At 39.0% G+C, this 12752-nt stretch overlaps 1 protein-coding gene across 50 annotated transcripts in view; it reads left to right on the top strand.

The window, feature by feature from the left end:
- The window catches only part of ABI3BP (ABI family member 3 binding protein), a 295737-nt gene that overhangs the window by 171710 nt on the left and 111275 nt on the right, over positions 1–12752 (top strand). For 33 of the 50 annotated variants that reach the window (XM_089331596.1, XM_008267027.5, XM_070071996.2 and 30 more), the window contains 4 exons: positions 409–483; positions 1294–1368; positions 2521–2592; positions 3065–3139. In XM_089331596.1, the coding sequence (XP_089187722.1) occupies positions 409–483; positions 1294–1368; positions 2521–2592; positions 3065–3139 (297 nt within the window). The remainder of the gene's footprint in view (positions 1–408; positions 484–1293; positions 1369–2520; positions 2593–3064; positions 3140–12752) is intronic. The other 17 variants (XM_089331598.1, XM_089331580.1, XM_089331579.1 and 14 more) reach the window with 2 other exon arrangements.

Here is a 12752-nt window from a genome sequence, read left to right as displayed (position 1 = left end):
GGTCATTCTATTATTTGCCCACCTATTCATTCGTGTGTTAAGTTATTATCACTATTATTACTGGTAACAATAAATCAATACTCCACCCCAGCATTGCACTAAGCCCTGAATATAAAGAAAAAGGCAGACAAATTAAAAATTATGATTAAGCAGAATGTATTAATGGAGATGGGGGCAGAATGCTGTTTAAGAGCACAAAGGAAGTGGACCAAACTCAGAAGGAGAGGGGGTCGGGCCAGAGTGTCAGTTCACCCACCAAGCCAAGGGGTCCTTGACAATGGCAGCTGGAAAAGCAGTGGGCTGCATAAAGGTTAGTTTAATTCTCAAGGGCAACAAAAGGTGTCTTGTGATCTTTGATTGCTTCATCATCTTATCTTAATTTGTAAAGTCGTCTTTTTTACCTTTCAGTGACGCCTGAAACAGTACCAAGAACCACTAAACCCACTGTGTCTAGTGCATTAGACCTATCAGAAACAACCCTAGGTAATTCCAAGAACTCTTTTTTTTTTTCTTAAAACATACACAACTCCCAACACTCAGGAAAGTAACCCTAATTCTCTAACTCCCTTTCTGTACCCCACTCTCCCTTCCCCTCTCCTTCTGTCCTCTTCCTGCTCTTTGCTTCTTCATTTCCCCTTTCCTCTTCCACTTGTTTTCCCTCACTCTGGTGGTAATTTTCCAATTTCTTGAACCCACCCTGTTGAAGAGGTACCAGTGTGCCTTAATCCAGATGACTGATGGTTTAGGCTGGTCTGGATGGTAGAGGCCAGCTGTGTGCCCTTTTTAACCAGTCTCTTGGGCTTGCAGACACAATACCAGCCTTTTAATGCCCAGAGTTTGGAGAAATGGGGAAACCTGGAAGTCTTGGCTCTGTCTACCCTTTCTGCTTAAATTGGCTTTGGGAAGTTTTAAGCATGCTAAACCTGGGGAGAAACCCCCAAAGTGTTGTACTTTTTAATAAGAATTTTCTGTCATTCATGTTAGTTACTACTTGGCCCAAGTGACTCTAACCTGCCTTGTTGTTGGCTCTTTTCCCCTGAAGAAAAGGAGTAGCATGTATTTTGTTGTGTACTTGTGATGTTGCTCTTCCCTCCTACTCTGCAGTACTTTGAATATATACCTCCAAATTTTCTCATCTGTGTGACTTTTCTGGGAAGATCCCTTCCTGCAAAAGGCATAGGCTGCTCAGTGTGCACATGAGTCTCTGTTGAAACATGAAGTGCACAGTCAGGATTAAACCACAACATGAAATCCCTGGTCAAGAGGTTGCTAACACATTATTCTTTATTGCAGTTCTCAGTGAAAGGACTCCAGAAATATCACAAACAATTCTAATACCTAAGTTTGAATTGCCACTGAGCACTCTAGGTAAAAATTTTTAAATGCTGCAACTTATTACCTTGGAAATTGTATGCATGCATTAGCGCAGTTTACTCAAATTCATCTCTTTGCAGTGAACAAAAAGACTAATGACTTAGAGCACAATAAGTTCCCAACACCCAAACCTTTAAATGTGGCACAATTTTTACAATTTAGGATCCAAAGAGGGTCTGCCTATTCCTATTATAAATCCTTTGGATGTTTATCTTTTGGGTGATCATATTTTGATACTATATTGATTCTTCTAATTCAAAATCATTGTGTCACTGAAAAGATTGGTAATTTTTGCATTTTCTCTAAATGTTTTTATTTAATTCTCACTTTTGACAGAAAATATATTGATATTTCTGCAGATTGCTTCTTAGAATTTTTTGAATGCAGTATTTTTAAATGGAGAGAGAAACATAAATAAATCCATGTAGTTGCCAAATTCTATTTTTAAAGCTATTTGGACATTTTCTTTTTTAAAGATTTATTTTATTTATTTGAAGAGTTACAGAGAGAGGTCAAGACAGAGAGGTCTTTCATCTTCTGGTTCACTCCCCAATTGGCCACAACGGCCAGATCTGTGCCAATCCAAAGCCAGGAGCTTCTTCCGGTCTCCCGCGTGGGTGCAGAGGCCCAAGGACTTGGGCCATCTTGTACTGCTTTCCCAGGAAATAACAGGAGCTGGATGGGAAGTGGAATAGCCAGGACTAGAACTGGCAGCCATATGGGATGCTGGCACTTCAGGCCATGGCTTTAACCCCATGCGCCACAGCGTTGGCCCCTATTTGGACATTTTCTACCTCAAATACATGTGTGCTTGGTGTGACTTTAAGTGAGATATGTGACAAACATCTGTAAAGATAGCTGAAGAATCAAAAACAAGAGTTTTAATAAGGGTGGTTAAAACAAGCCCAGAAACAGATTTAGTGACTTGATTGTGAAAATCTATAAAATAAACTTTATTATATTAAATTATATTACCCAGCTTTGGAACATAAATATTAGTAAAGGTTCCATACTTTACATGATACAATTTGCTTTCTTGTGTGTTTTGTTGTTACTGTTATTTGTTTTTGCAAGCTTGAGATTTTAAAAGCTTTTCTCTGTTACTTGTACCTCAGTTCATAACTTCCCTTGTGTATTTCATTCCAGCTCCAAAAAGGCTTCCAGAATTTCCTGAGGCAAAAACACTCTTCCCTTTTGAGAAAACTGAGGGATCCTTGGGTAATAAGAGCACCTTACACTTGATGTTGCAGGAGTGGGTGGTGATTGCTTAGTTCTGTAGCAGGCATTTACCGGGTTCTATCTCTGCAAACCTCACTGCACTGATGAATTCAGTGAACTCGGGCAGACAAGTGGTTAATTTGGTTTTTAAAAAAGCAACTTAACTATTGGGTTGGGTTTTCTACCAATTTAGTAAAAACTGGAGTCTGTTAACTCTACAAAACCCATTTGGTTAGTTTTCTTCCTTAAAAGTATTATGAATTTGACACCAAACTCTGGTCTTTTTCTAGCTGCTAGTCAAATGCTTTTTGGATTGATTTATATTGATTTCTTCCCAATGTCTAATGACTTTTCACTGGATTAATGGTGCTTTTTATTGCAGGCTGTGGTAGCCACTTAACCATACCAGCAACCAGTTTCTCTTTTCTCCTCTAAAAGCACAGTCAGCAAATTCTGTTTCTTTTCAATATAGCATCAAGTGAAACCCCATGGATTGTACCAACAGCTAAGAGATCTGAAGATCCCAAAGTTCCTCAGCCTCAAACGGGTAATTGCATTCTTTTTTAAGAAAATACATAGTAACAAGAATGTTAACTTCTTTGTTTCTATTTTTATAGAATTCTTAATAGATATGTTTTGTGGTAAGTGGAAAGCCTATAACGCATTCTTGCTACTTAGATGAATCCCATTTTTCCCCCAATACAAAAGCACAATGGTTTTGCACTTGGTTTAGAGATGTGTTTTAATTTCTGGATATGCTGAACATGAACTGTGAGTTGGCACACTGGTTTTTCTAAAGATCTCATTAGTGGCATAAGATCAGTACCACAAATAATTATCATTCTGCTTCTGATTTAACAGTGTGAGATTAATGTTTCACTTGCAAGTAGGTATTTCTTTTTCAGCAAAATGATTCACAAAATGTTTGAGAGCATACCACCTGGAGGATATTCTACTGATTTCTACAGTGTGTGATTATGTCTTGGTTTCCCCTTTGGTAAAAAGGGGTAATTGACTATTTTTTCTCTTGATAATTATTGTGTGACACCATTAAAATCAATTGGAGTGCCTTCCCTTTTTAAAAAGACTTTTCAACTGAATTTTGCCTGTCTTTTCTATGAGGCCTAGAAGTCAGCTAAAGATGATATTCAGCATATGAGAATGATAAGAAAACCTCAGAAATAATCCTTTCTGATTACTTCTGTGATGTGTTGTTTTCGGGTTTGTATTTTCATTTTTGTGAACTTTCTAGTTATGGTTTATTTTTAGGTATATATCATGTAGGACATAATGTAGTTAGAAGCCAATATAATAAAATTAAGCATGCCAGTGTTTTCTGATAGAGGACTGGGTTTGGGAAAGGTTGAGAATCAGCCCTCAGACATATTGATATTAATAAATTATCTTTTCTGTCGAGTATAATGGGCTCTGATCTAGCAAAATATTCAATATGACATCAAATTAAAGGTGCATGTCTGTTATACTCTCCCCTACTTTCCAGTCATAGGAATTCACTTGAATGTTGGCCATGCCTATTAGCCAATTCAGAGAAACCTCAAGTTGGAACTTTCTACAATGTGATTCTCCTACTCACTGACCCTAACTCTAGTGCATGTAATTAAAGTGGGTGCAAAAATACCTTCACCAGGTGGCCACATGGCCCAACTATCAGTGTCAGCTCTACCCCCATCCTAATGAGATGCACTGTTCCTACTTCCCTGCCCACCCCACCCCTGCCAGCAAAGTTTTAAAAGGACCTGTCCCTGAACATGTGGCTCTTTCTCTCCATCTCCTGATCTCTGTCTCTCTCTCTGTGTGTCTCTGGATCTCTCTCTTAAACTCTCTTATGCTCTCCTTCTCCCTCTTTTCCTTCTTTCTTTGCCCCTTCCCTCCGGTCTGTAGGGCTTCCCCAACTCTCTTTTTTTTTTTTTTTTAAGGGAGAAACACCTTCAGCAATTCAGTTGCTGAAGGTGAGTTTAAAATCTGGGTGCTGGTAGGGTTTCATACTGAGTCTCCATCTAGTTCATTTAACCATCACACAGGTGCAGCTGTACAGTAACAAATGGAAACTAGTCTGGGGGCATATGTAAGGTTTTATCTGCTGTACCATGGCAGGTCTGGCTGTGACTACCATATTCTCAAGAATGCCATATCTCCCAAATGAAATGCTTTTGGGGCCTCCTGGAAAAATAAACACTTGGCCCCCTTCCTCTCAACTTTTGGGATATCATGTAGGGTGCCTGGGTTTCCCTCAAGCAGCATCTAGTGTTTGCCTTCTATGATTCTTCAAGAGCAAACTGACCAAAGTCTCAAGAAACCATTTATGATCTGTTAGTGCCTAGGACATGAATTAGACATAAAGCCTGCATCAAACCAGATGTCGAGAGTGGAAAAGATATGTTCAGGAGTGAAGGTTGCAGAATCACAGAGACAAAAAGGAGATATTTGCCTTTAATCCAAGAAAAGGAATATTCTAGTCTTGCCCTGGTGGAACAAGGACAGATGGTTAATGCAGTGGGAAGATGTCTTATTATTCAACTTCCTCAGTACTTCCAGGACCACCCTAGGCTGCCAGAGAACTTCAAGCTGTTGACTCCCAACCCCCTCTGGACAAAAGGTTGGGATTTGTTGTGGACTGCTACAGCAATACACTAGGTGATGATTCTAGGTGTGGGCACTGGTGCCTGACATTCCTAGCCTGCCCTAATAACTTCTAATTTTTGTATCTCTGCTACTTGGAATGGTCCTTGCACCAGCAGTATTAGTGAATTTGTTGCAAAGGCAGAGCCTTGGGCTCCACTCTAGATCTTGTGAATGTATCAGGATCTGCTCTCACACAAGATCTCTCACAGGATCCCTGGGTGGTTTTTATGATCGTTCAGATTTGAGAAGCACTTACTTTATCACTATAGTATAATATTTTACATCAGGTGTGGGTCAAGAGTAGGACAATAGACCTCAACTTAAGACTAACTTCTCAAAGTGGATGATTAAGTCTGTCTTGCTTCTGCTGATGTACAGTGTTCCTGTATACAGTCTAGGATGTGTTCTATGACATCTTCTAACTTATGTTGTTCCAAATTAAAATTTAGCAACATATACATTATTTGTCACTTAAAGAACTGATATGGTTATGCAGTCCTTCCATTCATTTCAACCTTGTTTCTCTTGATTTGGTGTGAATTTGTACATGCATATGTTTCTATTTCCTACTTCGTATTCACATATGTGATTATTTTAGTTTCCAGTTAACAGATAGCTTCCTGATTCCATGTATTGAGAATTAAGAAAATATATAGGGATAGATCTTGAATTCTGGCCCTCAAAACTGTTAGTCTTAGTTTTAGCTATATCTTTTGGAGAAACAATATATTTCAACTGGTATTAATGGCATTGTTATAGTAAAATGAATGCATTTTGCTTTCTCCATTTTGATATAGTGCATCTATATTTAGTATCCATTTCCTTCAGCCAAAGACTAGCAAAACAAGTCTATAGTTGAACAAATTTTGATCATTACAACAGTGGACGACAGACTATAGGGAACTGGGGGATCCCTTAGTCAAAAAGGGCTTACTGTAGGATGGGGGGAAGGATTCAAGGAAGTATAGTTTTGCTCTGTACTGAACACAGTCAAAAAGTGGGAATCATTCCATGATTGAATATCTCATAATTCTTTACTAGATGGCAAGATGAGCATCTGTGATTGATAAAGAAAACTGCAGTGTCCCATATTAGCTAGAATGTGAGGAGGGTAATATTTGTGGTCTGGGTAGTGTTTGTTTTTGCCTGTGTTCCACATGATTACACAGTGGTCTTGTTCTTGTGTTGATCCATGATAATCACAGAGTGGTCTCAGGTAGCATGGGGTTGACATTGTTGATATTTAACTGGAAACCACCACAGCCTACCTGTGGATGCCAGGCCAACTGCTGGATACTCTTCTCTTGATCAACCATTAAATGTGATTTATCCTTGCCTCTTGTAAAATTTACTCTATGATGTTTACTGGATTTGTGTTCCACATTTATATTTTACATCAAAAAATCAGAATGAGTATTATCAAGTTTATGCACCATTTTTAAATATAAAAGACTGTATGGGAATTCTAACTTGCATGCTAAGTACTGAAATCCCTGAGTCATTACAGTAATTTTTGGCAACCATGAGACAGGATATTTGAGGTTTGGAATATCCCAGGACATCTGAGCTGTGTAGTCATCAAATACATTCTTCCCCACTTTCGGTCTATTTGACTTTGGCCCCATACTCTGTAATCTTCCATCAGTGCTACATTTTGTGATTTCATTTTTGGAATTACATTTTATATTAAACCTTCTATAAAGTATGTTTTAAGTAGGGTTTATTGATTTTTATTTTCTTGGCAAATCTAATTTTCCATGAAGCATATAAAGGAAATAGATATGTTCTATAATTACATACCACAATGTACAATTACTTATGTTTTGTATTAAAAGAAAGTTGATCACATTTTAGAAATACTTAAGTGCTTGTGACAGTCATTCAGGAAAAATTCTTTCTGACAATGCAATAGAATCACTCTTATTCTCTTTTGGAAGGTAGCCAGATAAATATACTCTTGGTGTAATTACAAAATGAGTTCAAAAAACTTCTTACTACCTCCACCTCAGATGAGTCGTGCAGTTGCATACATGAGCACAGCCTTGTTGGATCACTTCTCCACTGGAATCCTACAGTTAGTGTTTACATGGCAGCCTTCTTTTTTTTTTTTTTTTTTTTTTTTTTTTTTGAGAGGCAGAGTGGACAGTGAGAGAGAGACAGAGACAAAGGTCTTCCTTTGCCATTGGTTCACCCTCCAATGGCCGCTGCGGCCGGCACACCGCGCTGATCCGATGGCAGGAGCCAGGTACTTCTCCTGGTCTCCAATGGGGTGCAGGGCCCAAGTACTTGGGCCATCCTCCACTGCCTTCCAGGGCCACAGCAGAGAGCTGGCCTGGAAAAGGGGCAACTGGGACAGAATCCGGCGCCCCGACCTGGACTAGAACCCGGCCGGCACCGCAAGGCGGAGGATTAACCTAGTGAGCCGCGGCGCCGGCTGGCAGCCTTCTTCTAATGGATTCAAAGGGCTTTGTGTCTACCATCATGCTGAGCCTTCCAAAGTCCCTAGAAGCTGACAGAGTTCTTTTAAGAAGATAAGTGTGAGGTTTATCTCTCAATACCAAGCCATACCATGTCAAAAGTGAAGTAATATCATATACCTTGCTTTGAATATTTAAGATCAACTTTCACAACAGATAGAATTAAATGTTTTTATGTAAGCCATGTGCTACTCAGTTGTATAAGAAACATTAAGTGATGTGTGAGGGGCTCACCAGGCCCTTAAGTTTGTTCATAATATGAATTTGATTATGAATATGTGAACTACCAGGTGAGACAAAGCTGATAAAAACCAGTTCAACTACTTACTGGTTAAATAATATGTTTAAAGTTATTTAACCTCTCAGAAGGTTAACTTCAGTTTCCCAATCTGTAAAATGAAAGTAGTATACAAATTTTCCAAAAGGAAAATGGAATTAAACGTTTATTTTGTTGTAAAAATTTTTGAAATCCATGTATAGTTTTCTATAATATACATTTTTCATGAACTTTGTGAGACTTCTGTATGCATGGGTTTCAAGTTGTTTTTTTTAACCAAAATCAACTTACCTTTTAATTCTATTTTCCATGAACTTTATGAAGTATTATCATATTGTGTGATTTGTACATTATTTCTATAGCTTAATATGTCATAATTTTCTGTTTTCCTTTATCTTTTTAGAATTTTTACTTTGAGTGAGAGATAGAAAAACAGCTGCCATCTACTGATTCACTCCCCAGATGCACACAGACTTATCTGAGCCAGGCTGCACACTCGGGCTTTGTAACATGAGATGCGGCAACTCAACAATATGTAAAGGATACCCCAAGATTGCCTCCTTAATACCATAAACTCTTACATTCTCTGCATCCCATCTCCCACCATATCTATCCCAAACTTCCTAGATTGCTGGGTATAGTCAGTCATCACCATCATTACAATTTTTATTTCTTTTACTCAATTATTTAGTAAAAGGAAGAGAAGAACAAAGAAGACTTATTGCTCATGTATAAATGAGGCTACCAAATAATCCATGAGGTTTTTTTTTTTGTTTTTTTTGTTTTTTTTTTTTTGTTTTTTTTGACAGGCAGACTGGACAGTGAGAGAGACAGAAAGGTCTTCCTTTTTCCATTGGTTCACCCCTCAATGGCCGCTGTGGCCAGCGCGCTGCGGCCGGTGCACCGCGCTGATCCAAAGCCAGGAGCCAGATACTTCCTCCTGGTCTCCCATGCAGATGTAGGGCCCAAGCACTTGGGCCATCCTCCACTGCACTTCTGGGCCACAGCAGAGAGCTGGACTGCAAGAGGAGCAACCAGGACAGAATCCGGCGCCCTGACCGGGACTAGAACCTGGTGTGCCGGCGCCGCAGGCAGAGGATTAGCCTATTGAGCCGCAGTGCCGGCCATAATCCATGAGTTTTTATTTTGCTTCAGTAATGATGTTAAAGTGGAATGGTAAAGATGTGTACACTGTCCTTCCCAGAGGACCAACATCATACCCTTGGGAGCTCTAAGGCAGGGATGGTGAATCTCATCAGAGTCCCTCTTCATTCCAAATGATGGCTTGGATCACTCTGGGCTTTGAGGCACTGTCTAGGCTCATGAGGAAAATGATGCCACAACCAATTTACTGTGTTTTCTGCAGGCAAACACAGAGATGGGAGCAGCAGTGTAAATGCTATGAATCTGTCACCCCTCATAATACAGTTTAGAAGGGGTTGGGGGATGCAATTGGAAAGGAGTTGTTTGTAGCTTGATGGTGCCATCATGGGTAAGTCTCTTTAATGTACTTGACCATCCCTGTAAAAAACGGTACCAAGCCAGGATGGCTCAGCACGCTCACTTTCATCCTTGAGCCCCTTCTGCCTATTCTTCCCCCAAAATGTCCAGATAAATTGAAGACTCTTCCAAATTTACTGTGACTTGTTAGTAAGGCTTCTTGTGGTATAATTATTTCCTCTTGAATCATAAACAGTAGTAATCTTTTAGAGACTTCTCTATACAAAATCTCAGGACTGAAGATGATAGGTCTTAACTTTTTCTTTGAGAGGTGGTACTTGACAGAGCAGTTGACACTGCTTGGGATGCCTGCATCTTAGAGTATCTGAGTGCTTGGGTTCCATCTTCACTCTGCTTCCCATCCCAGATTGCTGCTAATTTCTTCCTGGGAGGTGGTAGGTAATGGCTGAAGTTCCTGGGTCCCTGCCACCCATATCAAAGATGCTGGTTGATTTAGTTCCATGCTCTTGGCTTCAGCCTAGCCTAGTCCTGGCTGCTGAGGGCATTTGGGGGATAAATCAGCAAATGGGATCTATTACCTCCCACACTCCTTGTCTCCTCCTCCCTCTCCCCTCTCCCCATACCTTTCAAATAAATAATAAGCATAGTGGGAGCTTCCTTTAGAAAGTCTTCACTAATTATTTTCAGTGTTAAATTGTCTTAATACTTTGCAGAACTAATCAATTGCAGTATATACTAAAGCACTATAGATCAGTGAAAGACTTGAAAGATGAAGTGATGAGAATGCACGAGGAGTGGTATATTGGTTGGAAATTTTTATTCACAAATGGTTTGCTTGGAGCAGTTGAAAGAGGTAATCTACATGATTATTGCTTGCCCTTTGAGGTGTTGATTAGCACGTATCTAGCCCACCCAACTTGATGAAGCCCTAGAGAGGAGAAAAAGTCCGAATGAGTGGCGGTGTTGATGCTTTGAGAGCAGTAAAATAGAATTCAAGTGTAGCAGATGGTTTGCAAATTCCCTGTGGCCTTGTGGAGATTTATAGCCTCAGCCTTTGATTTCATTTTTGTGCAGACAATATTTTTACAAATTTCGAGGCCAACCAGAAAGGCATTTTGTTTTTCCATTAGCTGAAGAAAGCTTTCTTCATGTATTTAGATGGTATGGATAATTCTGCTGGTGTGTTTTTCTCTTCAGGCTACTACTTGTATTTTTTCATTGCAGCTTTGTATATGTTTTTAGAATCCTAGTTCCATGGCACGGAATAGCCACACAAGCATATGACAGATATTTGCATAGTTGAGAAAAAGATTTGTATATCATAAAATAATTTCAAAATATGTTCATTTTTTTCACCAGAATGTCATTGATCCTTTTGAAGAGATGCAATTACCCAGCTGTCAAACTCATTTATTTTAATGGACATCTTGTCAATAAATGCCATTGATTAGCCACTAGGTCCCTGGCTCTGGAATGAATAAACCTTGGAGTGCTTCATGAGTATGACAGCCTAGTTCCACATTAATGAAATCTTTTGCCTGAGAATTTATGGTGAAAAGGGAAAGTCTTTTTTTTATTTAATAAGTATTAATTTACAAAGAACAACTTTTGAATTGTTGCAGCTTTTCCCCCCATAACCTCCCTTCCACCCAGAAGCTTCCCATCTCCCACTCCCTTTCCCATCCCATTCTTCATCAGGATTCATTTTCAATTATCTTTATATATAGAAGATCAACTTAATACATACTAAAGATTTCAACAGACTGCACCCACACAGCAACACAAAATAAAGAGTACTGTTCCAGTAGTAGTTTTGCTGTTAATTCTCATAGTACAACACATTAAGGACAGAGATCCTACATGGGGAGCAGGTGCACAGTGACTCCCATTGTTGATTTAACAATTGACACTCTTATTTATGATGTCAGTAATCACCCAAGGCTTTTGTCATGAGCTGCCAAGGCTATGGAAGCCTCTTGAGTTCCCCACTCTGATCTTACTTAGACAAGGTCATAGTCAAAGTGGAAGTTCTCTCCTTCCCTTCAGAGTAAGGTGCCTCCTTCTCTGATGGCCCGTTCTTTCCACTGGGATCTCATTCACTGAGATCTTTCAAAAGGAAAGTCTTTCACATAGTTATTGATTTCAGGGAATTTGATTAAAATCAAGTGATAAATTCTTGATCCTTTGAAATGCTTTGTGTGCCATCATGCTTTCCCAAGACAATAGCAATGTATTTTTGTTGTGGAATTTACATCTAATCCATTTTTCAAAGTAAATATATAGAATTAACAAAACACCCACTAAGAGAAGTGGTTTTAGGAAGTTGTAGAGTAAATGTGCAGGTTATTTTATATTTTCTTTTTGAAAAATCTGAAAGTAAAATTTAGTTATGGCTGCTAAGTGATACTGTTTTTCAAAAGAAATTAATATTGCTTCTCATAAGCTTTTACTTGAACTACCATTTTCACTTGTAGTGTTATATTGCCTCTATAACGTTTGATCCTGTGAATGTAAGATCAAAGATTGTGCTTCATGTCAGACAGCTGTAGTGCCTCATCCACTGAAGTCAGCATAAGTCAGTACAGTAGCATCTAGCCTACCTGAAAAGAAAAGACCCCCAACTTTTTGCTGTTTATCAATCTTATAGCTGGAGTACACCTTTAGAAAGCAGGCCTAACCATTTCATGAATTTTACTCAAGTATAAACTTGCCTAGATGAGTACAAAGGCTTTATAAAGAGATCAAGAGTTGCCGATTTTAGAGCATTCCATTTTCAACCCTGTCCTCTGCTCTGATATCTGCGAGTTAAAGGATCTGAGTGACACATGAATAAAGTGAGGTAGTGATGGGTTCTCAAATCTGCTCAAACAACATGGAACTTTGAGGGACAATGGTGTGTTTTAAGCACTCCTTTTCTCAACTCTCAGAAACTACAGAAACATATACCAAGGACAATTGTGTTATTGACAATCTTTTTAGGAAAAAAAATGAGAAAGTATTTGTAAGAGATCTGACAATTGGGAATGTCCAGACATGAGCCACAGTTGTGGGAGGAAGGTCAAAGGTAGGCTTCTCTTTTCCATAAATGTTTTGTGGGAATAACTTGAGTGAGATTGGCAGCCTAGTTTGGAACTTCCAGGATGGAAGGGAATTGTAAATACAGAGAATAAATGAAAAGACAGTGAATAAGTGTCATCGTTTAGAACAAAAATACAGACTATAGGAAAATTGCTCCAGTGTCACCAGATGGAAGGAAAATTTGGGAGTTAGTATAACATAAAGACAGTCATGCAATTTTTCAA

Source organism: Oryctolagus cuniculus, chromosome 4, assembly GCF_051225735.1.
Source record: "Oryctolagus cuniculus isolate XC-2025 breed Fujian yellow rabbit chromosome 4, ASM5122573v1, whole genome shotgun sequence".
In the NCBI taxonomy this organism is placed as follows: Eukaryota; Metazoa; Chordata; class Mammalia; order Lagomorpha; family Leporidae; genus Oryctolagus; species Oryctolagus cuniculus.
The sequence above is the reverse complement of the archived record's forward strand: the minus strand, read 5'-3'. Positions and strand labels throughout refer to the sequence as shown.